The sequence below is a fragment of the Camelus ferus genome, chromosome 34, assembly GCF_009834535.1.
Source record: "Camelus ferus isolate YT-003-E chromosome 34, BCGSAC_Cfer_1.0, whole genome shotgun sequence".
In the NCBI taxonomy this organism is placed as follows: domain Eukaryota; kingdom Metazoa; phylum Chordata; class Mammalia; order Artiodactyla; family Camelidae; genus Camelus; species Camelus ferus.
The window spans coordinates 2,580,821-2,608,511 of NC_045729.1; the positions used below are offsets into that span (position 1 = coordinate 2,580,821).

The 27,691-nt window shown below is 40.5% G+C and overlaps 1 protein-coding gene across 6 annotated transcripts in view; it reads left to right on the forward strand.

Annotated features, from left to right (window-relative positions):
• The window catches only part of TMTC1 (transmembrane O-mannosyltransferase targeting cadherins 1), a 239,872-nt gene extending 224,204 nt beyond the window's left edge, over positions 1-15,668 (forward strand). For 5 of the 6 annotated variants that reach the window (XM_032473164.1, XM_032473163.1, XM_032473159.1 and 2 more), the window contains 4 exons: positions 898-1,035; positions 2,390-2,512; positions 5,039-5,116; positions 9,740-15,668. In XM_032473164.1, the coding sequence (XP_032329055.1) occupies positions 898-1,035; positions 2,390-2,512; positions 5,039-5,116; positions 9,740-9,880 (480 nt within the window). In that variant the 3' untranslated portion in view covers positions 9,881-15,668. Of the gene's footprint in view, positions 1-897; positions 1,036-2,389; positions 2,513-4,731; positions 4,987-5,038; positions 5,117-9,739 lie in introns of those variants that run through there. The other variant, XM_032473161.1, reaches the window with a different exon arrangement.
• The last annotated feature ends 12,023 nt before the right edge of the window (positions 15,669-27,691 follow it).

Consider the following 27,691-nt stretch of genomic DNA (forward strand, 5'->3'; position numbering starts at 1 on the left):
TACCCTTTCACCCAGAGTGATCAATTTTTAGCACTTTGATGCATTTATCACCCTCTCGTGTATGTATGTGTATGTGTACATATAGGCGTGTGTGTACATATATATATATATATGTATATATATTATTAATGCCTGTTTTTTCCTGAGCCATGTGAAGGTTATAGATCTCCATACCTTTTATTCCTACACTTCAGCAAATAGTTCCTAAGAACAAGGACATCCTCTAACACAGCCACAGTACAGTTACCAAATTCAGGAAAATTAAAATCAACGATATTTTTTATTTCAATTGTTTTGGATCATTACTCTTCCCTTTCCTTTGGTTTTCAGTAAAACAAACTCATTCTCTTGTTATAAACACAGTGTTCTGCTGAAACCATAGGAAAACTTTTCTCTTTTGACATACTTTGTCAGCTTTTTAAAAAAGGCACACGTCTTGAGAGTTGCTAATATTAACTATGATGTAAAAATAGAGAAAAAGACAGATTTCTTCTGTGTAACACAGGGAACTGTGTTCAATATCTTGTAGTAACCTATAATGAGAAAGTATATGAAGTGGATCTGTGTGGATATGTATGACTGAAACATTACTCTGTACACCAGAAATTGACACATTGTAACTGACTATGTATTTCAATAATAAAAAAAAAAAAGGCACAAGTCATTTCGTTGGATAGATTGGATGGTCCTGCCATTCATACACAAATGCATGCACACACCTAAATAAAGAAAGAAGCAAACAACAAAAAATGAAAGCCCACAAACTGTGGTGAGTCAGCCCCCTCTGTGAGTCATGCACAGACGCTAGGCACCTTTGTCGGGAATGGGGCCTGAATGCTTGATCTGATACAATCATAACCAAGTGTCCTCTAAGCCAAGGTCGGTGTGCTTTTGCAGGCTCAGGTTTTGGCTGTGATGGGTCAGACAAAAGAAGCTGAAAAAATGACCAATCACATCGTGTCGGAGGAGACGGGGTGCCTGGAATGCTATCGCCTGCTGTCAGCCATCTACAGCAAACATGAGCTGCACGAGAAGGTAGGGGACTCGGGTCCGAGTTGTTTGGATTCACGGGTAGAAAATGGGGTGCACCTGAGTGACCCTCCATCTGCACACTCACGGGGCTGAGCGGTCTTGGACGTCGTCAGGTGGCGTAGCGTACCTTCTGGGCACTTTTCACACATACCTGCTCGATTCCTCAGATGTCCCCTGGAAGTGGTATTTTCTTGGCTCATCTTTGATCTGAAGATTTCATGTTTTATTATCTCCATCTGTTTCCAGCTAACTCTATAAAGACTAACATCTGTATGCTTCACCATTTTCTGTGCTCCTTCAAATATGTTTTATGGAATCCTTATAACAACCCTGTAAGGCAGGTCAGTGGCCCTGCGTTGCAAATGTACTATTTCTCTCCATTTTAAAGGTCACGTAACCAGTTAATTCACGAACTGATTCAACAAAATATTTATTGAATGCCTGCTATAGGCCAGACACTCTGGTGGGCAATGGGGATAAACTGTCATGGAAGAAAACAAAAAAAATCACTGCCCTTGTCCTTGTGGGGTTTACAGTCAAAGCGGAGACAGAGATTAAACAAGTCATCACAAAACCAAGGTGGAATTATAGCTGTGCCCAGTGATGTCACAAAGAGCAGCGTGGCGCCCAACGAGCATATGATCAGGGGACCTGAGTGGTCTGGGTGGGCAGGCTCCCTGCAGAGTGATGTGAAGGTGAGGGCTGCGTGACAAATAGGTATTAAGCAAAAGGGGGCAGTGAATAGCGTTCCAGGCAAGAAAAAGCACGTGCAAAAGCCCTGTGTCAACATCGAATGGCCCATCTGAGGGATGGGTGTGAGGGAGCAGGGTGCACGTGGGAGACGTGGCCACAGAGCTTACTGGGGACTCCACCCCAAGGCTTGGGACCAGGGCAAGGGTTTTGTTCCTTATCCTGGAAGAAGCTTTGCTGTTTTCAGGAGAAAAGCAACATTGTCAGATTTGTGCTTTGAAGGGACCTCTGGCTGCAGGGGGTGGGGCAGTGTGTGCTGGGCACCGGGGGCCTAAGAGGAGTGGTCCAGATGGACACATGGTCAGGGCCAAACATCTCCGACCCCAGATCTTGTTTCAGTGGCATCACGTGACTTTCCTATACAACGATCAGGAATATTTCATTGTCACTAACATAAATAGGAAGCCTGAGCAGTAGATCCATTACTTTGGCAGGGCTATGTTATTTCCCAGTGAGAATGTTAAAGAGAAGGAATGAAGAATGTGTTTTGATTGTCAGTCACCACACGAGTTAATACGTAAGAACAAAAAGTATGCATTTCATCTCTTATGTTAGTTTTTCTTTGTGTAATCTCCGTTCATTCTGTCTCAATTTCCAACCCACACAGGCCCTTGATGCTATAGACAAGGCTCTCAAGCTGAAACCAAAGGACCCCAAAGTTATATCGGAACTTTTTTTCACAAAAGGAAACCAACTCAGAGAGCAGAACCTTCTTGACAAAGCTTTTGAGGTATAAACACTTCATAAAAGGATTATTAAGTTCTTGGATTAAAATGACTGCTCCCTCCGTCTTTCATGAAGCATATACATTAAAGCCTACGATCATTGGCGCGTTTGTGGGGTGATTTTTCTGATTAGTGACATGATGTTGTAAGTTTATTTTTTTATAATGGAGCCTCTGGGTTTTGACTATTAGGAGTCCCACAATATCTCTGCATTATTGTCTGAATTATCACCTTGAACTTGATGTTTGAAGCTTTCCACATTTTGTCCTCAAACCAGCTTCCCTCTGTCTCTCTTTCCTCCCCACTCTTTCTTTTTGTCTCTCTGTTTGCCGTCAGTAACCCTGTTTCAGCTGGACTGGTGCTTCGGCATCCCACACATCCTGGAACATTGTCCCCACCTCGGCCCCTCCACCCTCTGCAGATTCCCACCCATCCACCGCCACAGGTCTGTGTCCTGGTCCTCCTGCCTTAGGAAGCCTTCTGGACCCTCCTTTCTCCCAGTGACCTTGTTTCCTCATAACTCCTAAAACACTGTCTCTACCAGTCATTTGAAAGTGTCATATGTTACATTGTATTGTGTCTCTCTGTCCCCTCCCTCCCCCTTCCCCTCACTCCTCCTTCCCTCTCCCCTCCCCACCTCCCCGCTCTTCTCCCACCCCACCTTCCCCCCCCTCCTCTGTGCACGTGCACAGAGGCAGCTCAGCACTCTTATTCAATTGGACTTCTCCTCGTGGAAAGGGTCTGCTTCCTTCTGTGTTCTAAAACATAGTATGCTGCCTCCTACAGGTGTTCCATGTGTACAGCTTTGGAATACAATTGACTTAACACAATTTGAAATAAAAAAGATTTACAAACATAGATAGAAATGTTACAGAAATACTATCCATTTTCCTGGGTAAAGCCACAAGTTGGAATTAATGAAGGCATAAAATTGTGTGGAATATATCATGAGAAAAAGTAAAATTTCAGAGGATATAGCTATTTTTGAAAATAAATAGTAAAAGGCTTTTAAAATATTATTGGAAAACACATGTAAAGATATTTGGAAAAATTATTGAATGTGAATGCTTAAAACAGAAATGGTGGCATATTTGAAGCAAAAATTGTGCATTTTTCTCTGCCTTGTAAACACCTTCAATACTGTCATTCTTAAGGTATTTGTTAACATGACTGTTTAATGATTAATTAATATTTAATTATGAATATTTATATGGCATCTCTATCTGATCTTATGTATTATTTTAAAAAGAAAAGTATTTTCTAGTGGCTTGACCAATGACTCAAATAATCATTATAGTGTAGCTGGATTTGTGAGAAGTAGGAACAGAGCCATTGGCTGGTCGCAGCTGTAATATGTTCGCATTTTTGTGTATGATTCACACGTATTAAGTAATTTAACCTTCACACAATCATGTAAGAAAGGCATGGTCTCCATTTTACAGTTGAATAAACTGAAACTCAGAGGTTATGTGTCTCACGTAAGGTCACATAGAGGGTGAGAGGCAGGGCATGATTTGAATCCGGGCTCTTGACTTCCATACGACATCCCATCTCTGTGGATAAAAATTAATCCACGAGACAGACCCTTCAGCTTACTTTAGCAGCTTTTTAAGAATTCAGTTTCTTAACATTTGATTCTTTCTCCTAAAACTGAAGTTGAGGAGGGATGGGCAGATTCTAGTTACTTCGTGGATCTGCTCAGGGGGATTCTTGCTGATAAAAACAGCAAGGAACGTGAGAATGTACACACAGATCCCCAGCTTTGTCACTGAAGGCAATACTCTTGGCCTTTAGTTCTACTGAAGGTGGCAACCACTCCTCAAGTCAAGACTCAGCGGTGAGCATGCCTCTGCCGCAAAGCAAGGTGCAAAATATTAAAAATATGCCTCACAGATGTTACGTTTAATGGAATACGTTATTCAGACAAAAAGTATTTGAGAAATAGGTAACTCCCTTCAAACACGTGAAGCCCTTTCATAAGACAGGAGAAAAAGAAAGGCTTTCTAATGACCAGCACTGTCTCCCATGAAAGGAGATGGCCTTAAGGAGACGCTGAGCATCGGTCGTTCCAAGGACTCAGGCGTGAGCTGCATAACCAGATCGGTCGTGTCCTGAGAGGGTTCAGCTGCGTAGGAAACTATGCTAGGATTCTAGGATTATAACATTTTCTTCTTCCAAACTCCATTTATAGCGAAAAAGATCGAAAAGCACCATTTTCTTGCAGGTCAAGGCCAGCGAGAAACGCTGCGCTCTGATAGAAACCGCGTGGATTTCCGGCAGGCATCTCAGTCTCTTGAAGCCCAGAGGTTAGCTCTGCAGGGAAATTACACACTTCAGGTTCCTCCACTTTAGAATCATCGACTCTGAAAAATCATAGACATGAAGGGAACACCTGTGAACTAGAAGGGGCTGGTTCACCGTTGAAATTCTCACATACGAAGAACATGGTCTTCGCAATCCTGTAGCGTGAAAGATGGGTTCTCGTTTCCCGAGATACTTGAAATTTCTGAAGCTATTTCTTGTATGTCTAGAGCTACAGAGCGGCCGTGGAACTCAACCCAGATCAAGCCCAGGCCTGGATGAACATGGGTGGGATTCAGCACATCAAGGTAAGAAAAGAATCCGCGTCCGTGTGCGCTGCGTCTCCCCTTCCTTTTCTCTCTGCCTTTTTCTCCCTTAAAAGACTGAGCATCTGCTGTGAATTCCCTCTCTGACTTACCTGAATACCCGAAACAGAGGTGTTCAGAAGTGAAATCAGCACAGTTTATATTCATTTTGTGTTATTTAGATAGTGAATGTCGTGAAGCCATTTTCAAAATAAATCTGTATAAATTAGATTCCATGATTCTCTTTATCATAAAGAAAGTCACATGTACTTAAGTATCATCACGGAGCAGAGGAAATCTGCTTATGGGAACCAGAGTCTTGTGAGGGATTCACTAATGTAGCTCGTTTTCCTGCAGCTTAACTCACTGTTAAGATAAAGTGTTCCTGTTTCTTACATCTAATGTATCTTTTAGTCCCTAATATTTTACTGAAAAACACGGTTGTGTGTGCATGTTTGTTTTCGAAAGGAAAAGCTACCTTTGAGTGAGTAATTGAAAGTTGCCCTTTGCGGGGCTGTTGTCTGTAATGACAAAGATGCACTGTCATTCATTCATCCATCCATTTGTTTGACAGGCATGTGTAGAGAGCATCTTACATACCAGGTCCTCTTCTAGGTACAGGGAATACAGCAGTGAACACATAAGACAAAAATTCCCGTCCCCATGGAGCTAACATTCTAGGAGGGGAAAACAGGCAATAAATAAATAAACACATACATACACACATGCCTACATTCACATGCAATGTATCAGATGGTGATAAGTGTTATGAAGAATGAAAGAGAGAAACAAGATAGGGAGTGCCAGGGGTAAGGGCCAAAATTTTAAATTGAGGTGGTTAGGGAAGGCCTTGATGAAAAAATGTGATTTCAGCAGAGACCTGAAGGGAGCAAGCCATGTGGCAGAATAGGGAAAGTGCATGTGCAAAGGCCCTGAGGTATGACCGGGCTGGTGTATTTAAAGACAAGGGAGGAGGCAAGGGAAAATAAATGAAAGAAGCCGGGTCAGAGAGGTCCCATGGCCAGATGATGCAGGGCCTTGAAGGGGATGGTAAGGTTTTTGGTTTTCATGCCAAATAGGTTGGGGTCCTTGGAGGACTTTGAGTGGAGAAATGCCGCGATCTGACACATTTTCAAAGGATCTTGTTTAGGTAACTTTTTTTCTAGCTTCTATCAGCCTTTACCGTGACGAAATAGCAAGGTACTGATTAGGACTTAAACAAAGGCTTAATAGGGTTTACGATTAAGTGGAAACTGGTCACTCTCAGAAACACAACAAAATGAAAAGGTGACCTATGACTATATAGATGGGAGGGGAGAATGGGATAGTTGCTCTGCAGCTATGAGCCTGGATCTAACAGAGGAACAGAGATGGTGAATCCAGTCAAGGCCAGATCTCTGGCCTGAGCTCTGATCTTAATGACATCCCACGGTGTCCAGCAGTATCTAGTCGGAAAACATAGAATGAACTTATTTTTAAAAGCAGTAACATAATAATTTAATGTATGTTATATTTTCAAATAGTATACTCAGTATGTTTTTAGATGGAGTGCACATGCATTTAAAGCAGTGGGTTCAACTGTTAAATAGAGAAATGCCATAAATACACTCATCCCACAGGCTCTGGAAGTAAAGAGACAACAGTAGATTTATGTTGCTTTTTCAGATTAACAAGGGGGCTCATTGCCTTGGATTTAGAGGTGTCCCCTGAAAACGTGTCTGGAGATGGAGGAAGGATCTATTGAGTGTATTGCTCTAAAATGTAACACGCATGCTGGTTAAAAATGAGTTTATCTTCTTTTCATCTCAGTGGACATCGTGGGTTAGGTTGAACAGTATAAAATTGCCTTGTTTGCAATTTTTAAATGTCTAATATCAGTAGATTCATAGGATGCAATCCGATATAAACATACATAGACCAGGCGCACGGCTTGGATGTGGTCAGTTGGATGTCACCATTAGGCTGCAGGAATAGCATCCTGAGGTCTTCTAGAGCAACCGTTCACTTCCTGCGTCTTTTGCATTGCCAGGATGTGGGTGCATCAAGCGGTGTTACCCCGTTCCCAGACCCCACTCCTTGCCTGAGCCTGGGTGAAGTGCAGGAAGGGCTCAGGGCTCGGGGAAGGTTGAGAGTTGGGATAAGGCTTTGCAAGGAGATAAAGAGAGGGGAGAAGAGAGTGTCCCTTGCTCATAGTACTTGGTGATAAAAGATACTATTTTTTCATGAAGTTTTACATAAAATGCAATGGCTGGACCAAAAAAAGCTGCAATACATTCTTAATAATCAAAGAATTGCTTCGCCTGAGCCATATCACCTAGTACTGTTTTCAATACTGCCCTGTGACGTTCATGCATTTTTCTAGAATGGAACTGGCCGATAGAACTTTCTGCCGTGATGGAAATGTTCTGTGTCTGTTCTGTCCAAGGTCGTAGACACTGGCTCCATGGGGCTATTGAGCACTTGAAATGTGGTTGGTGCAACTGAGCACCTGAATTCTGAATTACAATTAAATGTAAATAGCCACGTAGGACCAGTGGCTGTCATAGGAGCTAGCACATTGCTACAAACTGGATAATTCAAATTCTCTATCTAGCATCTAGAAATTGGGGACACTGGATTAACAGGTAGAAATATTTTTTTAAAAAAATAAGGCTTCCAGTTTCATCAAGAAAAGAGCAATTTGTGGGAAGACAGAAGAGAAAAGCAGTAACATTGCTAAATCCAGGTTCTCATTTGTCCAGAGTTCTGTTCAGCCTCTTATCAGAAACACTGTTAATAATCAGAAGTATTTTCATTTGTGCACGTGCTGAAGCCTGGATTCCCAGCGTACAACGTTCTCTCCTGCCATTTCACTCTCCTTTTCCAAATAACGACAAGTGAATGCTGTAAGAAACAGATTTTACACGGAGCCTAAACAGTCTTTTAATAATGATAGTGACCATCAGATTGAGTGCGCTCTGCACATCCGGTGGTGCCCGAGGTCTTGGCACGTGTCAGTTCGCTGGGAAGAGAGTTAAGCTTTTGATAAATATCAGTTGCTGTTGCTACAGAGCACTTTCACTCCTAGGGATACTGTTTTAAATTGTGCTGAAAATTCAGAGAATGACTAACGTTCATCCACGTGGAGCTGTAACGGAGAATAAAGTAGAATGAAGTTCATCTTTTTTTGGAATGGAGAGATCTCTAACGAGCTTCCTTCTCTGGACACAGCTCTGAAAGAGGGTAGACCATAGGGAAGGAACACGTTTAGTGGCAGAAAAGAGGCTGGAAAAAGTTAAGAATTCTGACTCTCTGGGACCAGGCACACATTGTTGCCAGTTTGGGAGACATTGAACAGACCAGATGGCGGCCAACAGTGTGGAGACAGGTGTCCTTAGCAGGTCCAGAGTGACATACATTCCCTGCTGCCTTCAGAGTATCCAGCAGACACATATTGTCACACACCTGGAGTATCAGATAAATTTGACTCCGTATTATTTATTATCAACTCTTTTCATTTTATAAAAACTTATATTTGCATTAAAGCCTGTGTTAGGCAAAAGTTACTTTTATGTTTTAAGCTCAAGATTGAAATGCTTCCTACCACTATGTAAGTATAGTGGATTACTCAACTATTTACTCTTTTTATTGAAGTATAGTCAGTTTATAATATTGTGTTAATTTCTGGTATACAGCATAGTGATTCAGTTATACATATATGTATTCCTTTTCATATTTTTTTCATTCTAGGCTATTACAAGGTATTGAATATAGTTCCCTGTGCTATACAGTAGGACCCTGTTGTTGATCTATTTTATATATAGTAGTGTGTATCTACAAATCCCGGACTCCCACTTTATATCTCCACCTGCCCCAACCCTGGCAACCATAAGTTTGTTTTCTATGTCTGTGAGTCGGTTTCTGTTTTGTCATTAAGTTCATTTGTGTCATTTTTTTTAGATTCCACATGTAAGTGATATCATATGGTATTTGTCTTTCTCTTTCTGGCTTACTTTGCTTAGTATAATGATCTCCAAGATCATCCATGTTGCTGCAGATGGCTTTATTTTATTCTTTTTTATGGCTGAGTAATATTCCACTGTGCATAAAATCACATCTTCTTTATCCAGTCATCTGTCGATAGACATTTACGTTGCTTCCATGTCTTGGCTATTGTACTAAACTATTTACTTTTTAATCATTACTCTTGCAATTTCAAAAATATCTCACACACACATACACACACACACATCCCTCTCCCCCCATCCTACCCTCTCCCCCTCCCTCTCAATATGAATTTCCACTGCCATGGCTCCACTTAACTACAAAGGAATAACCCTGGGAGAACACTCTGGAATGATTGCTTCATACCCTATATTAGCAGAATTGAAAAATCTGTTTTTCTGCCATTTAACCGTATGGTATAACTCTTATCCTTCACATGCTCCATCTGGTCTGGTACTTAAAACAAATGGATTCTCCAAAAGCACCAACTGATGAGGATAAAATTACACGCACAGACAGGGTCTCCTTGTGAGGGTAGTAATGTTAAAATGGGCCGGAAGTTCTGTTTTTTAGTCTCCCCATTCTCCAAGAGAACATTCTGTTGGATCAGAACATAATTCTTCTCTTTCTTTTTTTCGGCAGGGAAACTATGTGTCTGCAAGAGCTTATTATGAGACAGCCTTACAGCTGGTTCCAGACAGCAAACTGCTACAGGAGAACCTCGCCAAATTGGATCGGCTAGAAAAAAGGCTTCAAGAAGTTCGAGAAAAGGACCAAACGTAGCAGCATTTGACCCAGTCTCGAGGGACAGTGCCGGTGCCTTTGGAAGAGGAGGAAGGGACGGAAGCCTCGGCTTTCACGTCCTTGGGGGACAACCACTGAAGCGTGCCTCTCACTCGGAGCTCAGGGGGGCACGTCTGGGGACACCTGCTGGTAACCCTGCGCTGGGGACTTGCATTTCCATGAAAGACAAAAAGAGCGAGCCTGGGCTGGGCGGCCTGAGAGGGAAGGCTGGCAGACTGCACCTTTTACAGATGTTTTTGTTTCCTTTAATTCCAGATTTCCTTTCATACGTTTGCCTGCTTTTCCGACCCGGAAGTCTAATTCTGTTGCTTAGCGTAGACATTTCCGTCCCAGAAATAGGGGCTTGAAATGCTACAAAGTCAGAGCTTCTCTTCTTTATGAGATGAGCTCTTTCAAAGAGGATGAATCCTCTAGAATAAACCATTTGGGAAATTGTACCAAGAGGGAGCTCATTTAATTCTACAGAACCAAAAATGAGTACCACGTAGTTTTTGTAAAATCTTCTGGAATATACGGGGGAAAAGGGCTATTGCTAAGTGAGCTTTATCTAATATCCTTCTGAGGACATCACTAGAGCCCTATTGAGAAGTAAATTAACTTCCACCCTGAAATGAGCTGTTTTCCCACTGCTTCATATATCAAAAAGGAAGCTTCTGGAATTGTATATGGGTCTTTTTATTCCAAGGGAGCAATCAAGGATCTTGGTACCCCTAATTCTTTATGGAAATGTTTTAAATTATTTTAATTTTATTACAAGTATTACCAGAGTGGTGGTTCTGCTCTAAGATTTCATAAGTGCTTTTAAAATCATAAATGTTTCCGCTTCCAAATATATTGTTATTTTGGTGGAGAAAAAAATAGTATATTCTACGTGAGAAATATTAAAGATATTAATTGAGAGAAATGTTCTACTTTATTATCTTAACATTCAGACGTCCTGAGATGATTATTTTTTGAAAATATATTTAACCATTAAGGAATCTTTATAGTATATTACAGAAATCTTCATAGACTTTAAATAGATGGAAAGGAAGCTCTATTGATCTGTCTGTCTGGGCTTAATGAGAATTCTGTGCTTCGAACATGAGTGACAGAACCCAGAATTCTTGGTTCTGTATCTGTAATTTTGGAGATTTCATGGAGAATGCTCAACAAATCTAGGGGAAAAGTCTAAATTCATAATTTTAAAAGATACATATTTATATTTAAAAGATAGGGTTGGCAAAGTTGAACTTACAATTTGACATTTGTCTTAGTGTTATTTATTTCCTAACTTATAAAATATTTAATATATACACACATTTTTTTTCCGTCTGTACATAGTGGTTTTTAATAGCAGCATTCACAACTGATGACACAACAATTTTAAAGCTAAATCACAAAGTTCAGTTTTAACAGCCCCTCAAAAAACGTGGATCGATTATTCACTTGCAAAACCTGAAGAAATTAGGAACCAGCTTCAGTGTTGGGACGAGAATATATTTTGGAATCGAAGAAATTGGAACACATGATCCTAATTTGGTTTTCATCATAAACTTAAAAAAAAAAACACAACCCACTGCGGGCAGTGCTGTTAAGTCAGTTGTCCTATAAATGTAGCCTAAAGCGTATGTGACGCTCAGGCCAAAGCAAAAAACCTTCTGCTTCTTTTCAACCTCGGTATCAGAAAGCACTGCCTCTCTCTTTATTTTTTTGTCCAGGTAAATCTAGATAAAAGGAAGAAAACCTTCCTTGGACATGGATGATGCCAGGAATATTTTAAATGCAGAGGATTACAGAATTTGCATTAGCCTACATCAGTTTGTGAGCGTCAGTAATCCAATAATGTATATCTTACCACTATGATCTGTTTCTAATGGTCTTTTAATGTAATCTGTCAGAAATTTATCCAAAATTTTATTTAAAATCTTTTTCTCCCCCTCCCAAATGACACTTCTATAGTCCTAAGGTCAAGAAATGTACCGCAGTGTTTATTATAAAATGACTATCCCCCCCTTCCAGTAGGAAAATGTGAAGCACTAGCTAAAAGCAGGATCTAAGGACTTGAATTACAATTTTTTAGAATAATCTGTAATGAAAACGCATGCTTAGAAAGTTAATGGGAAAGATTGAGCCCCCGATTTTGAAAACAATGCCTTAATTGAAGTGCTGCTAAAGCTGTAAGAGTACCTTTGTTGGAATAAATGCGAGATGGCTGTTAACAGCCTAAAACTGTCTGAGAGAAGCGTCACATGGCCTTCAGGAGACTTCTGCCTTCTTTTGGTGTTTCTCTGTCTCTCTCCCTCTGTCACTCTGTCTCATTCTGTCTGCACACACTGGCATCTCTTTGAACATTAAAAGCGAGCACTGTTTGTTGGATCAATCAGATATTTTCGTCTGAGTTAATACCCTCACTGAGATGTGACCAATGAAGTAGTTTTCCTAGTCGAATGGTGCCTATAAGAAAATAAATCACATATTATTTTTCAAAGATGTTAAGTGTATTTTATAACTGTTTTTATTTGTTCTTGTAACATGAAATATGGGGGATTCATCCTTATCAAAACAAAAACGGAGTGCCCTGGCTAGCCACGGAGATGCCGCCAGGTCCCCTTAACAAAAGCGCACTTGGCACGTGAGTCGGTGGCCCCTCCCTGCGATGGGATTGAGGGGCGAGCTTTCATGCAGACCCTCAGAGTTCTGCACTCAGAAGCACCTTATGTTTGAATGTTCTGCTTGAAATTCTTCATAATTTTTGAACAAGGGGTCCTGCGATTCCATTTTGCACTGGATCCTGGGTAGGTGGGAAGGTGGCTGAGGACGAGACAGGCATTGCTTCAGTCTGGCTGAACCCTTGAGCTGATGATCACTTTCATTTGTGACTGTTACTCCGAGCAGCATTTGCTATGTTGTCTCAGCTACATTTAGAGTTCCCTGCGCACGGATATTCCCCACCTACTGCTTGTCTGTCTAACCTGTCCTACTGTCCTGCCTAGAACCGGTTCTCCCTGCCTTCACATTCACCATAAGTGACAGTCCTCTCACAGTCCTTCGACCTAGGAGCCATGAGAATGGCTTCACAAGCTTATTTCAACCTTAGGAATTATTCAGGATTTTTTAAATGATTCAGATGTTTTCAGTCTGTTAACAGTATACATGAAACATGGTTCAGTGATGTAGCAAAAGTGAACTAAACCAAAGATTCAAATACCCTGGAGGAAAAGAAATTTTATCCTAGGGGATCTTGAGACCTATTCTTTTGGGTCTGTTTATTTTGAAGCCTGTCACAAAGCAAAGAGGATTGCCAGCGCTTGGATTCCAGCTCCGCACAGTTCCTCGCTGCCCCCAGCAGGAAGGGTCCGACGCGCTAACACGTGGTACCTCGTCGGATGCTGGGTTTTGCAGCGGTTATGCAAATACTGCTGTGCAACTGCTTTTCAGCAAGAGTAAATGGGAAAATCCAAACCATTCCATTCCAAGTAACCTTAAAAACTGTCATTGGAGGGGGGATAAAAAGCAAATGTGGGTTTCTTCTTGTCTCTGTGAAACCTTCCAGGCTCCTCAGATTGAAGAGCCACGTTCAGCTAGTAGCTGAGATCTCTTCTCTCACACACAGGTTCTCTCTGCCCCTAGACGGGCTTTAGGATAGCCTGCACACCTTTGAAAATCCCCGGACCCGGCCACCCGGGTGATGGTTCTAACATGCAGCTAGGCTGGAGAACCACTGCAGGCTAAAACCTTTTAAGAAGAATTTGTGACTTTTATAAAAGTCAACATGTATGATCTTTTGCAATATTAACTTTTAAATGTAGACTAAAATGAGCCAAAGAATTCTAAAGAATGACTCATGGCACAGTTGTTGGTTGAGGCTGCCATGCTAAGATTGACAAACAGGTGGGTTGGGTGAGGTGGTTCTGCATTTATGGCAATTGGACTGTAATTTGACTTTATATTTATAGAATTCTTGGTTCTCAGATAGGGAGGAATTGCCTTGCCATTTGCATGGACCAGACGAGGTACCCAGTGTATAAAACTAATTTTTGTAACTCACATAAAGGGTCCATGACATAGAGTTTATGCCTACACCTGTGTGTCTCTTTCTTTGGGTCACACATTTCAGCTTTGGTTATTATTCCTTAATTGTACTTACTAGAACCAGTTAAAAAGCACTTTTGCTAAGACTTGTGATGGATTTGCAGCTTAGAGCAATAAATCTATAGGATATTAGTAACACAGTCAAAGCAAATGTAGTTATGTTTTGTTTATTTTAATTTTTATTCTGATTTCCAGATCATGTTTACTTTGATTAAATTGTATGTTAGTATCTCTCAATAGCAGCAAAACTTAATCTAAATGACATCTTTTGACACCTTAAAAGAGGGGGAGGGTATAGCTCAGCATGCATGAGGTCCTGGGTTCAATCCCCAGCACCTCCTCCAATAAAAATAAACCTAATTACCTCCCCCCACCCCACCAAAATAAAACAATACAATAATATAATAATACATAAATAAAATATTTTTAAAAGAGTAAATACCCAACGAATCCTGTATTCAGGTTGTAATTAAGATAAAAAAATTAGAATGCCAAAAATAATATGGGGAAATATTATAACTTTTTTATTTTTCTCGAAGTTTTTGATGTGAAGAGTATGTTGAACAGTTCCTCCAAAAATAGCACTTCCTTCCTTATTTTTGTTTTTTAGTAGCCATATAATTTAAAGAAAAGAAAACTTCAATCAAAGAAATAAAATAACTTCAATCAAAGCTGTGGTTAATAGCAGTAAAATCAAATGTCACAACAGAATCAACATCTATCAATTGGCTCATATAAAAATGTTCCACTTTTATCACCAAAGGATCCTTGCAATTAAAACCTTCAGGGCATGCAACATGTAAAATTAGCACCCACCACAAGATCTGGTCATTGTCAGTTTCTAAGTTTAGATCAACATTTATACCCCAAACTGAAAAGATGTGTGTATGTCCAGAAATCCAGGAGATTTATCCCATTCTCGGTGGTGCACATGCATATTTGTATCCCCTTTGGAAGTTTCCAGTGTGCATAATGTCCTTTTGGGGTTGTCTTGCTGGCCCATAGGAGGGGGCGAACCAGTCCAAGAATCAGGAGATCTGGGTTCTAGCCCTGTTCTGCCACGAGGAGCCGCCTCACTCCGGACAAGTTATCGAATGTCTCCATCACGTTTAACCATTAAAGGACTGGTTAGCTCTGCGGAGCTCCGTGAGTCTCCTGTGTCCAAACAGAAAGCCCTCTGCTTCTGAAGACAAAACTGATAAGTGTTGCCCTTTGTTTTAGAACTCCTTAAGACAAAACACGTACACAAACAACCCTAAAAGTGACTGAGCTGCCCGAATGCTTGTCTATGCCAGAGGTAACCACTTACTTTGCAGTCTGGACACATAAAATTAGTGATTTCATTACGCTTCTGGGGAAAAAAAATTTTTTTTAACTTCCTCCTAAGGAATTCGAATATCTGTAGAAGCCATGGCTTGCTCTTATAACGTGGAGATCCTTTGACTTGTTGTGACTCGCCCAGGCCTCCTTTTTTTCAGACGAAATTCTTGCCTCGTGGTCTTTGTTCATAATGCTTTACTATGATCAATTGTATCTAAATGTACGTTTTTGTTCCTTTTGCTGTGCCAGTTCGAAATCTTATCTCCCATAAAGTATTTCTCCCATTTCAGTCTTATTATGTACCCTTTGCCCAGGTCTTTCCAAAATAAAATTTATGTAAATGTCTATTTTATATAAAATATGATGAAAATAAGTATGTCTTGTTTCAGTCTCTCAAGGGCTCCGTGATGGGTACCCACCAAAATCCATGTCACCAGGAGGTGCTTGCTTTACAAATAAAAAAGACCACCTTTTCTTCCTTTCCTCATTCATTCATTCCCTCATTCATTCATTGCATTGTTCTGTGTGCTCTGTCTGCTCTTTTTCATACCCAACAAGTCCTCCCTCAATATCCTGCACTCTGTCTACAAACTTAACCTGCCCCCAATTCTCCCCTCGCTCCTGTTGCTATAATGGAAGAGAGTCCTGGGCCCTGGATTTTGCTTCTGGTAGCACACCGTTATTCCATTCCTTAACGTCTTTCTTTTTCATCTTTCACTTATGCCTTTTGCTGGCTCTTGTCAATTCTCTTATTTTAAAACACAGATACAGGGAGCCACCATCCAGATCATTTGAAAAAAAGAAAACCTTCCTTTAGTCCTTTTCATCTCTAGTTGCTACCACATCTCTACATCCTTCACGGCCACACTACTGGAATAAATTGTCTTCACCCATCCTTCTACGTACATCCTTCACGTCCTCTGGCATCCTAGTGGCAGCTGTCTCCGCAACAAATATTCAAATGAAATTGCTGCTTCTAAGTTCCCCCAAAATCACCTTACTGCTGGTTCTTAGACCTTGTGGGACTTTGGAGAGGGTTCTAGAGTTCAGACCAGTGGTTTAGCAGGGATGGAGCAACTTACTTTTTAAACAAAACATTATTTACCCATGACTTGTTCATTGCTCATGGGTTAGTCTCCTTAAATTTTACAACTATTCCTAGAGTTGGGGCTTCCATCAAGAGTCCTGGAAGGCCGCCAGTACCAGATCATAATTACACCACCTTAACGAGGATATGTTCAAATTCAAGGCAGATTTTTCCAATCCAATGTGGGATAATCCAACTTGCTCTCCTTGACAGCCTTTACCTTTTCTAAAGTGCTGTGATTAATTCTTGTTTTGTTTTTTATGAGAGAATACTTCCATTTGGACCCTTCAACATCACCACAAACTCAACTTACACTTGCAAATTTCAATCTAAAATGAATGACCTGGCTTTTGTGATGTACGTAATTCGTATTGAATGGCACCTTTTCTATTTAACAGAAAGGCATTATTTTGTTAGGTCCCTAGAAGGGACCCATCCTCTGTATAGAAGAACCAGGTCTCGCTTGCGGCTGTGGGTTTGAACTCTGGAAATAGAGGGAGCTGTGCTGTAACAGGAAACGAGCCAGTGCCCAACCCCATGGAGACTTCTGGGTGTGAAACAAAGGACTGAAGACCCTACAAAGCTGTGGGTGTACCACGTACACAAGACTGCGAGGGGACAGGCTCTGGTTAGCCATGAACTTGAATATTGTGGGTCCCACCATGCTTGCACAGCGCATGTTCGTTTTTTCCTTCCCTTCTGTCTTATTTTGTGATGACTTTGTAGTGGTTTTAATCTTCTCCCTCTTGCCAAGAAGAAGGAGGAGTTTGGGTCTATATGGCCAGTTTGGGCTTTTATTGGAGAGTTGTGTGCCCCTGGGGCCAAGGACGGTTATGGTAATCCTTGTGAGATCACTACGGAGGAGGTGAAACTCGGAGACGAGGGTGGTGAGGGCCGTAAGTCAGGCAGCCACTACCTGGAGGGGTCCTCAGGCACTCAGATGTAGCGCGTCATTTTCAGAGAAGAGTGGCTTACTTACCAAGCCCCTCCTGGTGTCTCCTAGACACCCAAGCTTGAAACCCTCCCCCTCTCCACTCTTTGTGTGTGTGTGTGTGTGTGTGTGTGTGTATTTTTATTGAAATTTAGTCAGTTTACAATGTTTTTAAATGTCAGTGAAATCAGGCAATAATCGTTAATTCCACAGGCAAATGGATAGCAGAATGTGACAAGTAATTTACTCAAATAACACTTCCTTGATGTCATCTTCCTAAGCTTCTCATTCCCTAGTTGCCCATTCTTTTAGCATCCAGCAATTAAAAAGTGACACTGGAGTCTTAAATTTCTGAATATATGATAGAGATTTGCCAAGTCACTGCTAACGTTTTTTTGCTTTTACTACAGTACCATCGTACAAAGGTGTTTTAGTATAACCCAGGAAATCCTAGTTAGAGATGGGAAACACCATACTGGTTTCACATCCTATAAATTTAACAACTTCAGTAGGACTCATGATTTGAGAATATTGGATAATTGTTCAATCTGAAGAACTCAGGTAAAGAGCATTACGAATACTCTCCAATCATAAAAAAAAAAAAAAGAATGACATCTTGTCATTTGTGAGCACATGGGTAGCACAGACCTTGAGGGCATTATGCTCAATGAAAGAAGTTAGACAAAGAAAGGCAAATACTGAATGATCTCACTTATATGGGGAATTAAAAAAGAAAGTGTATAGATATAAAGACACATCGGTGTTTGCCAGAGGTGGGAGGTGGGGCGGAGGCAAAATGGATGAAGGGACTCAAAATGCGCAAACTTCCAGAGCTGGACAAAATAACTCTACTGTAAAACAAGACGGGATAAGCTTTATACTCCACACTAGCCAGGCGTGTTGGTGCTGCTGACAGTGGAGGAACTGATTCCCACTGCAGGGCTTTGTGGGGTGTGTATACTGTGTTGGGGGCGGGGGTAGGAGCGCTTTAGTGAAGGAGGGGTATTGAAACTAGACATTGAGGTACAGCTATGATTCTATAGCTCATGAGGTCTTCTGAAGCTCTAATGTACAGAAGACATTCCTACAGGTCATGTATATTGCAAGGCCTGGCAGGTACCCTCAGGATTCAGGCAGAACAAAGAACAGTCGGAGCCCTGGGTACCTGACATGCCTTTACTGCAGAGGAGTGCACAGGAGACAATGGAGGTGGTGGCAAAAAAAATCCCATCCGCCTTATATATCAAGGCAAACAAAGCCGGCATCTAGCCAACTATGATGGGAGCTAACCAGTGCGCTTGCGCGGTGCAAGTCATGCTTGAATAACACACGTGGGTACTGCACATGCGGGGTAACGGGGTGAGTCACTGGGCGCGGGACACCCGGGGAGGGGGCCTGAGTGACTCTGTTTTCCCTGCATCGTGCCGGGCAGAGGGAACTGTGTATAAGAAATGTCAGGGAGGTGGAGAATCTCAGGGCTGTTCAGGCAATGTGTATCCCACTGCAGCTGGAAAATAATGTGAATACGAACTGGGGTAACAGTGACAATAAAGATGAAAAACCTTTCATTATAGACGACCTTGAATTCCATGTGAAGAAGCTTAGATTTTATGCCGTGGGCAATGGGAAGCCAAAATGGTGGTGAGATTATAATTTATGAAATAAATGTAAAACAAATGTCACTATTCATTATAAGTTTAGGATGGAAATGATGTAGCTTAATTGCAGCTCATACTTAAAAGGCTTGTTAAAAGTTCTGTTGTTAAAAGTCTAAGACGACTTTCTGTGAGTCAACCTAGTAATAATATACCAGTGAAGCCTTCAGCATCTTTGCTTAAACTTTTAGAAGAACAGCATCCAGAACAGGAGTGAGAGCTGTTTCCTTAGAGTCCTGGGCTCGGGTGCAGGCAGGAGGTCTCTAGGTACAGCCTTTAGAGGGGGACAAATAGGCTGGAAGTTACCTGAAGGACAGTGATCAAGATAAAGAGAAACTCAAAACAGCATCTCGGGAGATAAGATGGAGGGAACTAGGAATGTATTTGTTCCAAAGGAGACTTGAGAGGAGGAAGAAATCATCTTGGTTTATCTGAAAGTCTACCAGGGGAGCCACAGGAGTTGCTAACAAGTTGAAAATTGGGGTTTTAAGAGAGACTTATGATTGTGTTGAGGGGTTTTGACCTATGTTGTTTGAGATGAGGAGGGCAGGTGAGTAGTGAAGAGAAAGAGGAAGACGGGACAGAGGATTTGGGTAACAGGGCACTAGGATCAAGAGAAACATGCGTTTTTGTTTGTTTTTTGGAAGGATGGGCTTAACTGTTCATAAGGACAGAAGAGAGAGAGTCATTAGTCAAGAGAAATACGTACATAGGTCAAGGAAGTTTCGCAAGAACACAACAGATAAAGAAGTTTTAGTTTTGGGAAGAAGGAAGAATAATTCCTTTTCTGGGACAGAAAATGTTAAGGTAGTCTAGAGGCAATTTGAAGGAGTTTACACTAGATGCTGTGTTAGTAATTATAAGATTTCAGTTGCTTCATATTTGGAGAATGAAGTTGAGATTAAATAGTTAAGATTTAGTTAAATAGCTTGGAGGGACTAAAGTTAGAAGTCAACTAAACTTTACTATCACCAATGAAGAAAACAAAAATACCCAAGGTTAGGAGATCTTCATACAAAAGTGGGACAACAAAGGCCAACCCTTCAGCGTAAGGCTGAACAAGGCATAAGCCTGCCCATGTGGAAAGTTACATGCCTCATCCTTGGCCCTGGGTGTAGGGATGGGTACAAATCATCCCTGAGAATTTGAATTACAGACTAATACTCGTGCATGTGTACAGTCTAAAATTTCCACCACCAATATAGTCCAAAACACCTCAAGCAGAAAAATTAAGCAGAATGCAGTTGATAATACCCTCAGATGACTGGCCAAAGCTATCATGAGCCCTCTCTGGAAAAACTCTTCCAATCCAGGTCTAACAGAATTGTAAGATTCCATGGTAAGATCCTTCTGATTCCAGAATGTTCAAACGTGGAAAAGACATGTATGTTAGAAGTGTAAAAGGTATGGTGACAATTTGCCTACTTAGTGACGCCAGCATGCTGAGCATACTCGAATGATGGAAAGATCTGATAAATTCCCAATGGAGTTAATTAGCCAGTGGTAAGGAACAAAGAGACAATGTGAGGCAGGAGCAGGGAATTACACAGTCCCTTCAGGGTTGTCTTTATTCTGGTAGGTGGTAACCGGACGCTCAGAAAAGGCAGATACATGGCATTCAGGTGGTCTCCTTCTACGGGAGACATTACATCTTTTAGAGCCTAGAACAGTGCCTGGCATATAATAAATATTCAATAGATATTTGATTGAATAAATCAATGATTAATTCTGGGACCCTTCTCTGACTCAGTTTGACTAGATCTCAGAATCCTCTTAATGCAGCGATCACTAACAGCAAACCAAGGTTGGCATGTGACTTGAAATCTACTTTCCATCTTTGAATTAAAGATTTTGAGGCAGAGAATAATATGAAAATAGGAGAAAGCAGTAGCCTTTGAAATCATAAAGCCTACGCTGTATTTCCTGTTACATATGAGATATGACGAGTCTCTTAATATCAAGGCCAGTTTTCTTATTAGGAGAAGGAGGAGTAACTTCTCTCTTGCCTACCTCAGAGGGCTGTAACGAGTCCCAAGGAGGAGGATGGAAATGGAGTGCTCTGCGCTTAGAAATGCGAGTGTCATAATATTTGGGGCAGGTTATAGCTTTTTAAATTGAAATGCTTAAAAGTGGTTTTAATAATATTTTGAGCAGCCTAGTTTTACATGTAGTTCAGGATGATGGACTTGAATAAAAAATAGGAAAGCAAGGAGAGTCTGGTTAAGGCGGAGGTATTAAGAAGAATGACTGCCATTTGGTTTTGGACCCTGGACATAAAAGCGTTGGCTAACTCCTACCATCCTGAGATGTTATTGCTTGGAGGGCAGTGGGGCTCTTAACAGGTCTAAGGTTGTTGATAAAGATACTGATTTTTAGGTGTCGGGAAAACTGGACAGCAGCATGTAAATCAGTGAAGCTAGTACACTCCCTTACACCATACACAAAAATAAACTCAAAATGGGTCAAAGACTTAAATATAAGACAAGATACAATAAACCTCCTAGAAGAAAATATAGGCAAAACAGTATCTGACATACATCTCAGAAATGTTTTCCTAGGGCAGTCTACCCAAGCAATAGAAATAAAAGCAAGAATAAACAAATGGGATCTAATTAAACTTACAAGCTTTTGCACAGCAAAGGAAACCATAAGTAAAACAAAACGACAACCTACCGAATGGGAGAAAATTTTTGCCAACGATGAAACCAACAAAGGCTTGATCTCCAGAATATATTAGCAGCTCATATGACTTGATAAGAAAAAACAAACAACCCAATCCAAAATTGGGCAGAAGACTTAAACAAGCAATTCTCCAAGAAAGAAATACAAATGGTCAATAAGCACATGAAAAAATGCTCAATATCACTAATTATCAGAGAAACGCAAATCAAAACTACAATGAGGTATCACCTCACACCAATCAGAATAGCCATCATTCAAAAGTCCACAAATGACAAATGCTGGAGAGGCTGTGGAGAAAGGGGAACCTTCCTACACTACTGGTGGGAATTCAGTTTGGTGCAGCCACTGTGGAAAACAGTGTGGAGATTCCTCAAAAGACTAGGAATAGACTTACCATAGGACCCAGGAAGGAATCCTGCTCCTGGGCATATATCCAGAAGGAACCCTACTTCAAAAAGACACCTGCACCCCAATGTTCATAGCAGCACTATTTACAATAGCCAAGACATGGAGACAGCCTAAATGTCCATCAAAATTTGACTAGATAAAGAAGCTGTGGTATATTTATACGATGGAATACTATTCAGCCATAAAAACTGACAACATAATGCCTTTGCAACAACATGGATGTTCCTGGAGAATGTCATTCTAAGTGAAGTAAGCCAGAAAGAGAAAGAAAAATACCATATGAGATCGCTCATATGTGGAATCGAAAAAAACAAACAAACAAACATAAATACTAATCAGAAATAGACTCATAGACATAGAATATAAACTTGTGGTTGCCAAGGGGGTGGTGTGTGGGAAGGGACAGACTGGGAGTTCAAAATTTGTAGATACTGACAGGCATATGTAGAATAGATACACAAGATTATACTGTATAGCACAGGGAAATATACACAAGATCTTATGGTAACTCACAGAGAAAAAAATGTGACAATGAATATATGTGTGTTCACATATAACTGAAAAATTGTGGTCTACACTGGAAATTGACACAACATTGTAAAATGACTATAACTCAATAAAAAAAGGTTAAAAAAAAAGATACTAAGTTTTAGAAAGAAGTTTGCTCTGCCATGTTAGATTCCAGGGAAGACTGCTTTGCACTCAGGTGAGTGTGAGACATGGAGGACACCAAGGATGCACAGCCCACTGGGCTTTCTTTTCTTGGGCATAAATATGAATTCATGTAGGAAAATTAAGGGAAAGGATTATGAGTTAAATTATGTAAACTACTTTCAAAATATTGTGACATGTTTCTAAAGATGTTAGTAAAAGTCACAGCTGACTTTACTGGGAGTTGGGTAGCATGGAAACCACAGGGACTGTAACTTAGGCTGGCCTTGGAGGATGTGGCTGATTTGGGTTAACAGATGAGGCATGGTTAATCCATAATTCAACTTCTGGTTAAATATTATGAACTTTCAACTAAACTGATAACTTAGAGATGACTCTCAGTCTTCTTAAATTTTTAGATCAAAATTCTAGCATTTTATAACTAAATGAAAGGGTGGTTTCTGGCCAGTCTACTAATTAATATTCCTTTACTTGCTGGATAAATGATAGCGATTTGAGCATAAACCAATTATTCTCACATAAAGAATTTCCTTTGTTGTCTGTCTTCTAATATCCTATAAATTCTTATTATTGTGTTAAGAGCTGAAGCTTAGATAGTAAATCTTCTTGGTCACACTTGACTCTGCTGTTTATTATATTTTCTCTACTTTCTCCTCTGCAGCTTATGTATCTGGAAAATAATGGTACCAGAAAATAAAATTATCCTAATAAAATTTACAAGCTTAGCCATAGAAAATCAAGCTGAATGGGACCATGACTATGTATCTTTACAATCAAGCAACGGAGTGCTTATTGGTAAGTATGTTACATTTATTTTCATCTGTCGTTTTAGAATATTCAAACAAACAAAGAGGTGCACAAGGCTCTGAAATTAGATTTCTGCCCATAAGAAAATTATTTCTTCTTACAAATTGTGCCATCCTTGAAGGGGCCAAGGGTATGTGTGGGAAGAGTGGAAGCAAGGACCAGCATATTTCCTGAGGTTTATCTATTCCTTTCTCAAATTTGATAACAATATTGAATAAAATTGGTCTCACAATTGCCAGAAACTTCCTTTCAAGGCCATATCAGTTTTTTTTTCCTTTTTTATCACAAAAGCAGGTATGTGTTTGTCAAATTTGGTAAAGAGTGGGCAAATGGAAGAAAATGTAAGCCTTACCACCTAGAGGTAAATGCTGCTAACATTTTGATGTATATTTATTTATACATATTAAACTGAACGCACTGAACTTCACATTGTCTTATAATGTTATTTTTTCTCCTGACAGTAGATAATTTCATGGCATTTAATTTCTTTTATTGAAAAGCTCTTGTGAGCTATATAAAAGCATAAGTGATAACATTTCCATTAACGGAAATATTAAGTATTACAGATAACAGAGGGTCTTTAGAGCTGGCAGGGACCCTCCAATGATTAGGACAAGTATCTCTTCACAAGTATTTGACAGAATGCTTTAGTCAAGCTATTATGCTGAGGGTTATAACATCTATTGACTAAATGAGCTTTTTACCTAATAATCATACTTTAACCCAATCATTAAACGAGATATCATACCAAACACTGGACATAATATAAAGTAAAAGCAGTCTCTTGCAGCTTGGTGAGGTGAATAAATAAAAGATGTGCCACCGAGGAGAAAATGACATGGAATAGGGTATGTGCTGTGGTGGTTCAGAAAAGGTAGCTGCTGTTTTTGTCTGGTGTCTGGGAAGGTCTGTGGAGAGCTGGACTTGAAGTTGGTCCCTGAGAGCTGAGCAGACTTTGGACATGTGAGATTGGATGGGAGAGGTTAAAACGGAATATAATTATTGAAGCAGGAGCATGGGATGAATTAAAGGAAACACTATGTGGTTTTGTAGGTTTAGAAGAGAGAGTTTACGGAAGAGAGTATTAGGGAAACATGCATACGTTTGCCACGTGGGACAAGCCACTGGGGGAAATGTGCAAGATCTGGGAACTGAGATAGACATCATTTTGCTGACGGTCACCAGGTGCGAGGCTGGCTGACAATTTTGGGTGCTGCTCCAAAGACAATAAAGACAACTGACAGCAACATTGTACCCATATGTTACCTTCCCCGGCGCTGGCTGCCCTCAGTGCTAGTTCTCATACCTTAGCGTACACCGGAATCGCCTGGGGGGTTTCTGATTCTTTAAGTCTGGTGTGGGGTCCGAGAATTTCCTGGGGGATGTTGTTCTGTACTTAGAGAAAACCTGGTGTGTTCTCCTTTTGCTGACTCCTCACTGGTCTTCATGCTTGTGTGGGATTTTTAACTTATTTTAGGGGACTGAACTCACTTGGCAGTTATACATTGGAATCTTTCCGTCTCAAACCTAAATCAGCAGTTTTTTTCAATTTCAGCCACTTTCTATAATTTCGCAGTGGCTCTTTCCTTTCCCATAGCAGTAAGTGATGCATGTCCTATTGTTGGGTTGGGGATAAGACCATAAGGGCATAAAAAATTAAATTTGGTTATGCGTAAGTGGGAAGAAAGGCTAGAGAAATTAATCAGTTGATATCGTCAGCTACTATCCCCACTATGGGAAAAATCTTATATAATGTATGTTGCATTGCCATATGCTTCTTACAGTGTTCTCTACCACACAAAGGGAGATTTGATGACTGTGCACAATTTCTTCACTAGAAATTTTGAGCTACATTATCAACTTGACCATGATGTTTATTGTTTCTTTGCATTGTGGACATTATTCTCTATGTAAAAGAGTAGAATGACTTTGTTACTGAATTGGTTGCCTGGACACCATGCTGGGAGTCCCAGCCGAAGCCAAGACCCCTTGTCCCTGCCAGGGAGGTTCTTTTTCTGCTTGGATTCAAGCAGCCAATAATGAACCTCATGCTGAGACTGGAACAGCACTTACTGAATGACCAAAGAATGGAGAAGTGGGAACTAAGTTCACAAATCAAATTCTCAACCCAGTTCGGGTAGAGACACCATATATATGGGAGGGTGGAGGTAAAAGGGAGGGAGTTGGAAAGAATGGGAGGAATGTTCGTGACTTATCTGAGAACAAGGGTATGGCTTGGACCCAGAACTGATCAACACTCATTTTCAGTCCCTGTAAGGGCTTTCCAGGTTGTTGTCATGGCAACTATCCACTGTCATGGCGCTGGTGGGTGTGTATCTAGCATGCTAAGATATTGCCGTGAGCGTATAGTGAGGCTCTAGGTCTACAGGAAGGCAAGTCTTCAGCCATCTTGGACCTGGTCGGCTCTAAGCAGTTCTGGTTTTTCTCTTTGCTGCTGTCTCCTGAAACTCAAATAAGAGCAGTTGGTTTCCATTCAGGGGAGGGGCAGGGGTGTGATTCTGGGGCAACAGCCTTGGTAACAGCTTTCAGAAGTAAGTTTCTTTACTACCAAGTAATGATTAAGAGGGTGACTTTGAAAATAAAGTTGAATCCTTCCATTAGAGTACGTGGCGGATAATAGCAATGATAATGGGTGCCTTTATGGAGTCATTACCATCTGTAAGATACTCCAGGCACTTTACCTGAGTTAGCTCCCTTAATAAAGGCATACTGAAATGCATGAATAAGTCAGACTCATCATGCAGTTTGAAATGAGTGTGGATATGATTACAGAGAAGATGCCTACATGTATTAAAAAACTTCTCCTTTGAATCAAGTGTATGGAAAAATAATTTCACTAAGTTTACTTTTACTGAAGAAACAGTTTTGAAAAATGAAAGAATTAATCTCCACGCTGAAGTGACAGCAACTGAGGGACTCTTTCCGCAGGTATTTTTTCAGCTGGAGCTGTTGATGTGACAAATTAATGGCTATGGATTCAGTTTTTAGACATCTTTTTGAAATATGGCAAACGTGCAAATTAGACACAGGGGAATTTACACAAAGTGAACATCCACGTAACCAGCACCCAGATCAAGACACAAAATATTGCCAATACCCAGCAGTCCCCTTGTGCCTCTCCCAGTCATCACCCCTCTGAAGGTAATCAGTGCTCTGATCTCTAACACCAGAGGTGAATCTCACCTACTTTTTGGACTGATAAATTCTTTTTAACCTCTGTTTCAACAATTCTGGTTATTTGATAAAGGATGATAGTTTGAGGTATATTCCTGTAATATAAAGTTTGGTTACTTTCAGCAGTAAAATATAGACCTGAAGCTACATCATTATGAATGTAACTTTTCCCCCATGTATTCCTAATATCACTAGGAAATTTAAATAAACTCTAATTTTCCTTTTTTTCTTCTCAACTTAAAAATAGCTTTTGGTGATACTTGATAAGGACTCCAAAGACATTTTATGGCCTAACGAAGGGAGCAAGGTACTCAACTGGAAAATCATCCTTGGTTAGATCAGGAGATGGTGTGACTTCCCTGGTTACACAGAAGCACCAGACAGGGTCGTGGGTGGCCCCTGGCCGAACTGAACAGTGCCTGTTGGTAGGGCCAGATGGGGTTAGACCAAATGGTGGAAAATGTGTTTTTATGTTGAACATTTGTTGTTCTTCTTTCTCTAGGAAAAATAATCCGCTCTTCTGGACCATTGTTGCGGGAGACCATGACTGAATCCCGAAGGAATCAACCAAGCAGGTGAGAGATGCTTTAGAGATCATTCTCCCTGTGCTCTCAAGTCGTCACGTGCCGGGGAATACATTCAGCTAAAATGTGTAATTAGGTATTAATCTCCTAGTGCCCCTTTATACTTGTCATTTATACCAACATTTAAAGATACAATTTGAGGTCACATTTTAATCTGAGAATCAGGTGAGGTGAATCAGGAAGTGCAAATTCAGGTCCATGCACACAGGTCCACACGGTCTGCTTTCTGCAGGACCACCAGTCCCTCAGAAAGTGATTCATGGACTCCTGCAAATTATGAATGGAGATTGTCTTTTTATTTTTTTTATTTTTTAATATTTTTTATTGATTTGTAATCATTTTTTAACATTTTTTATTGATTTATAATCATTTTAC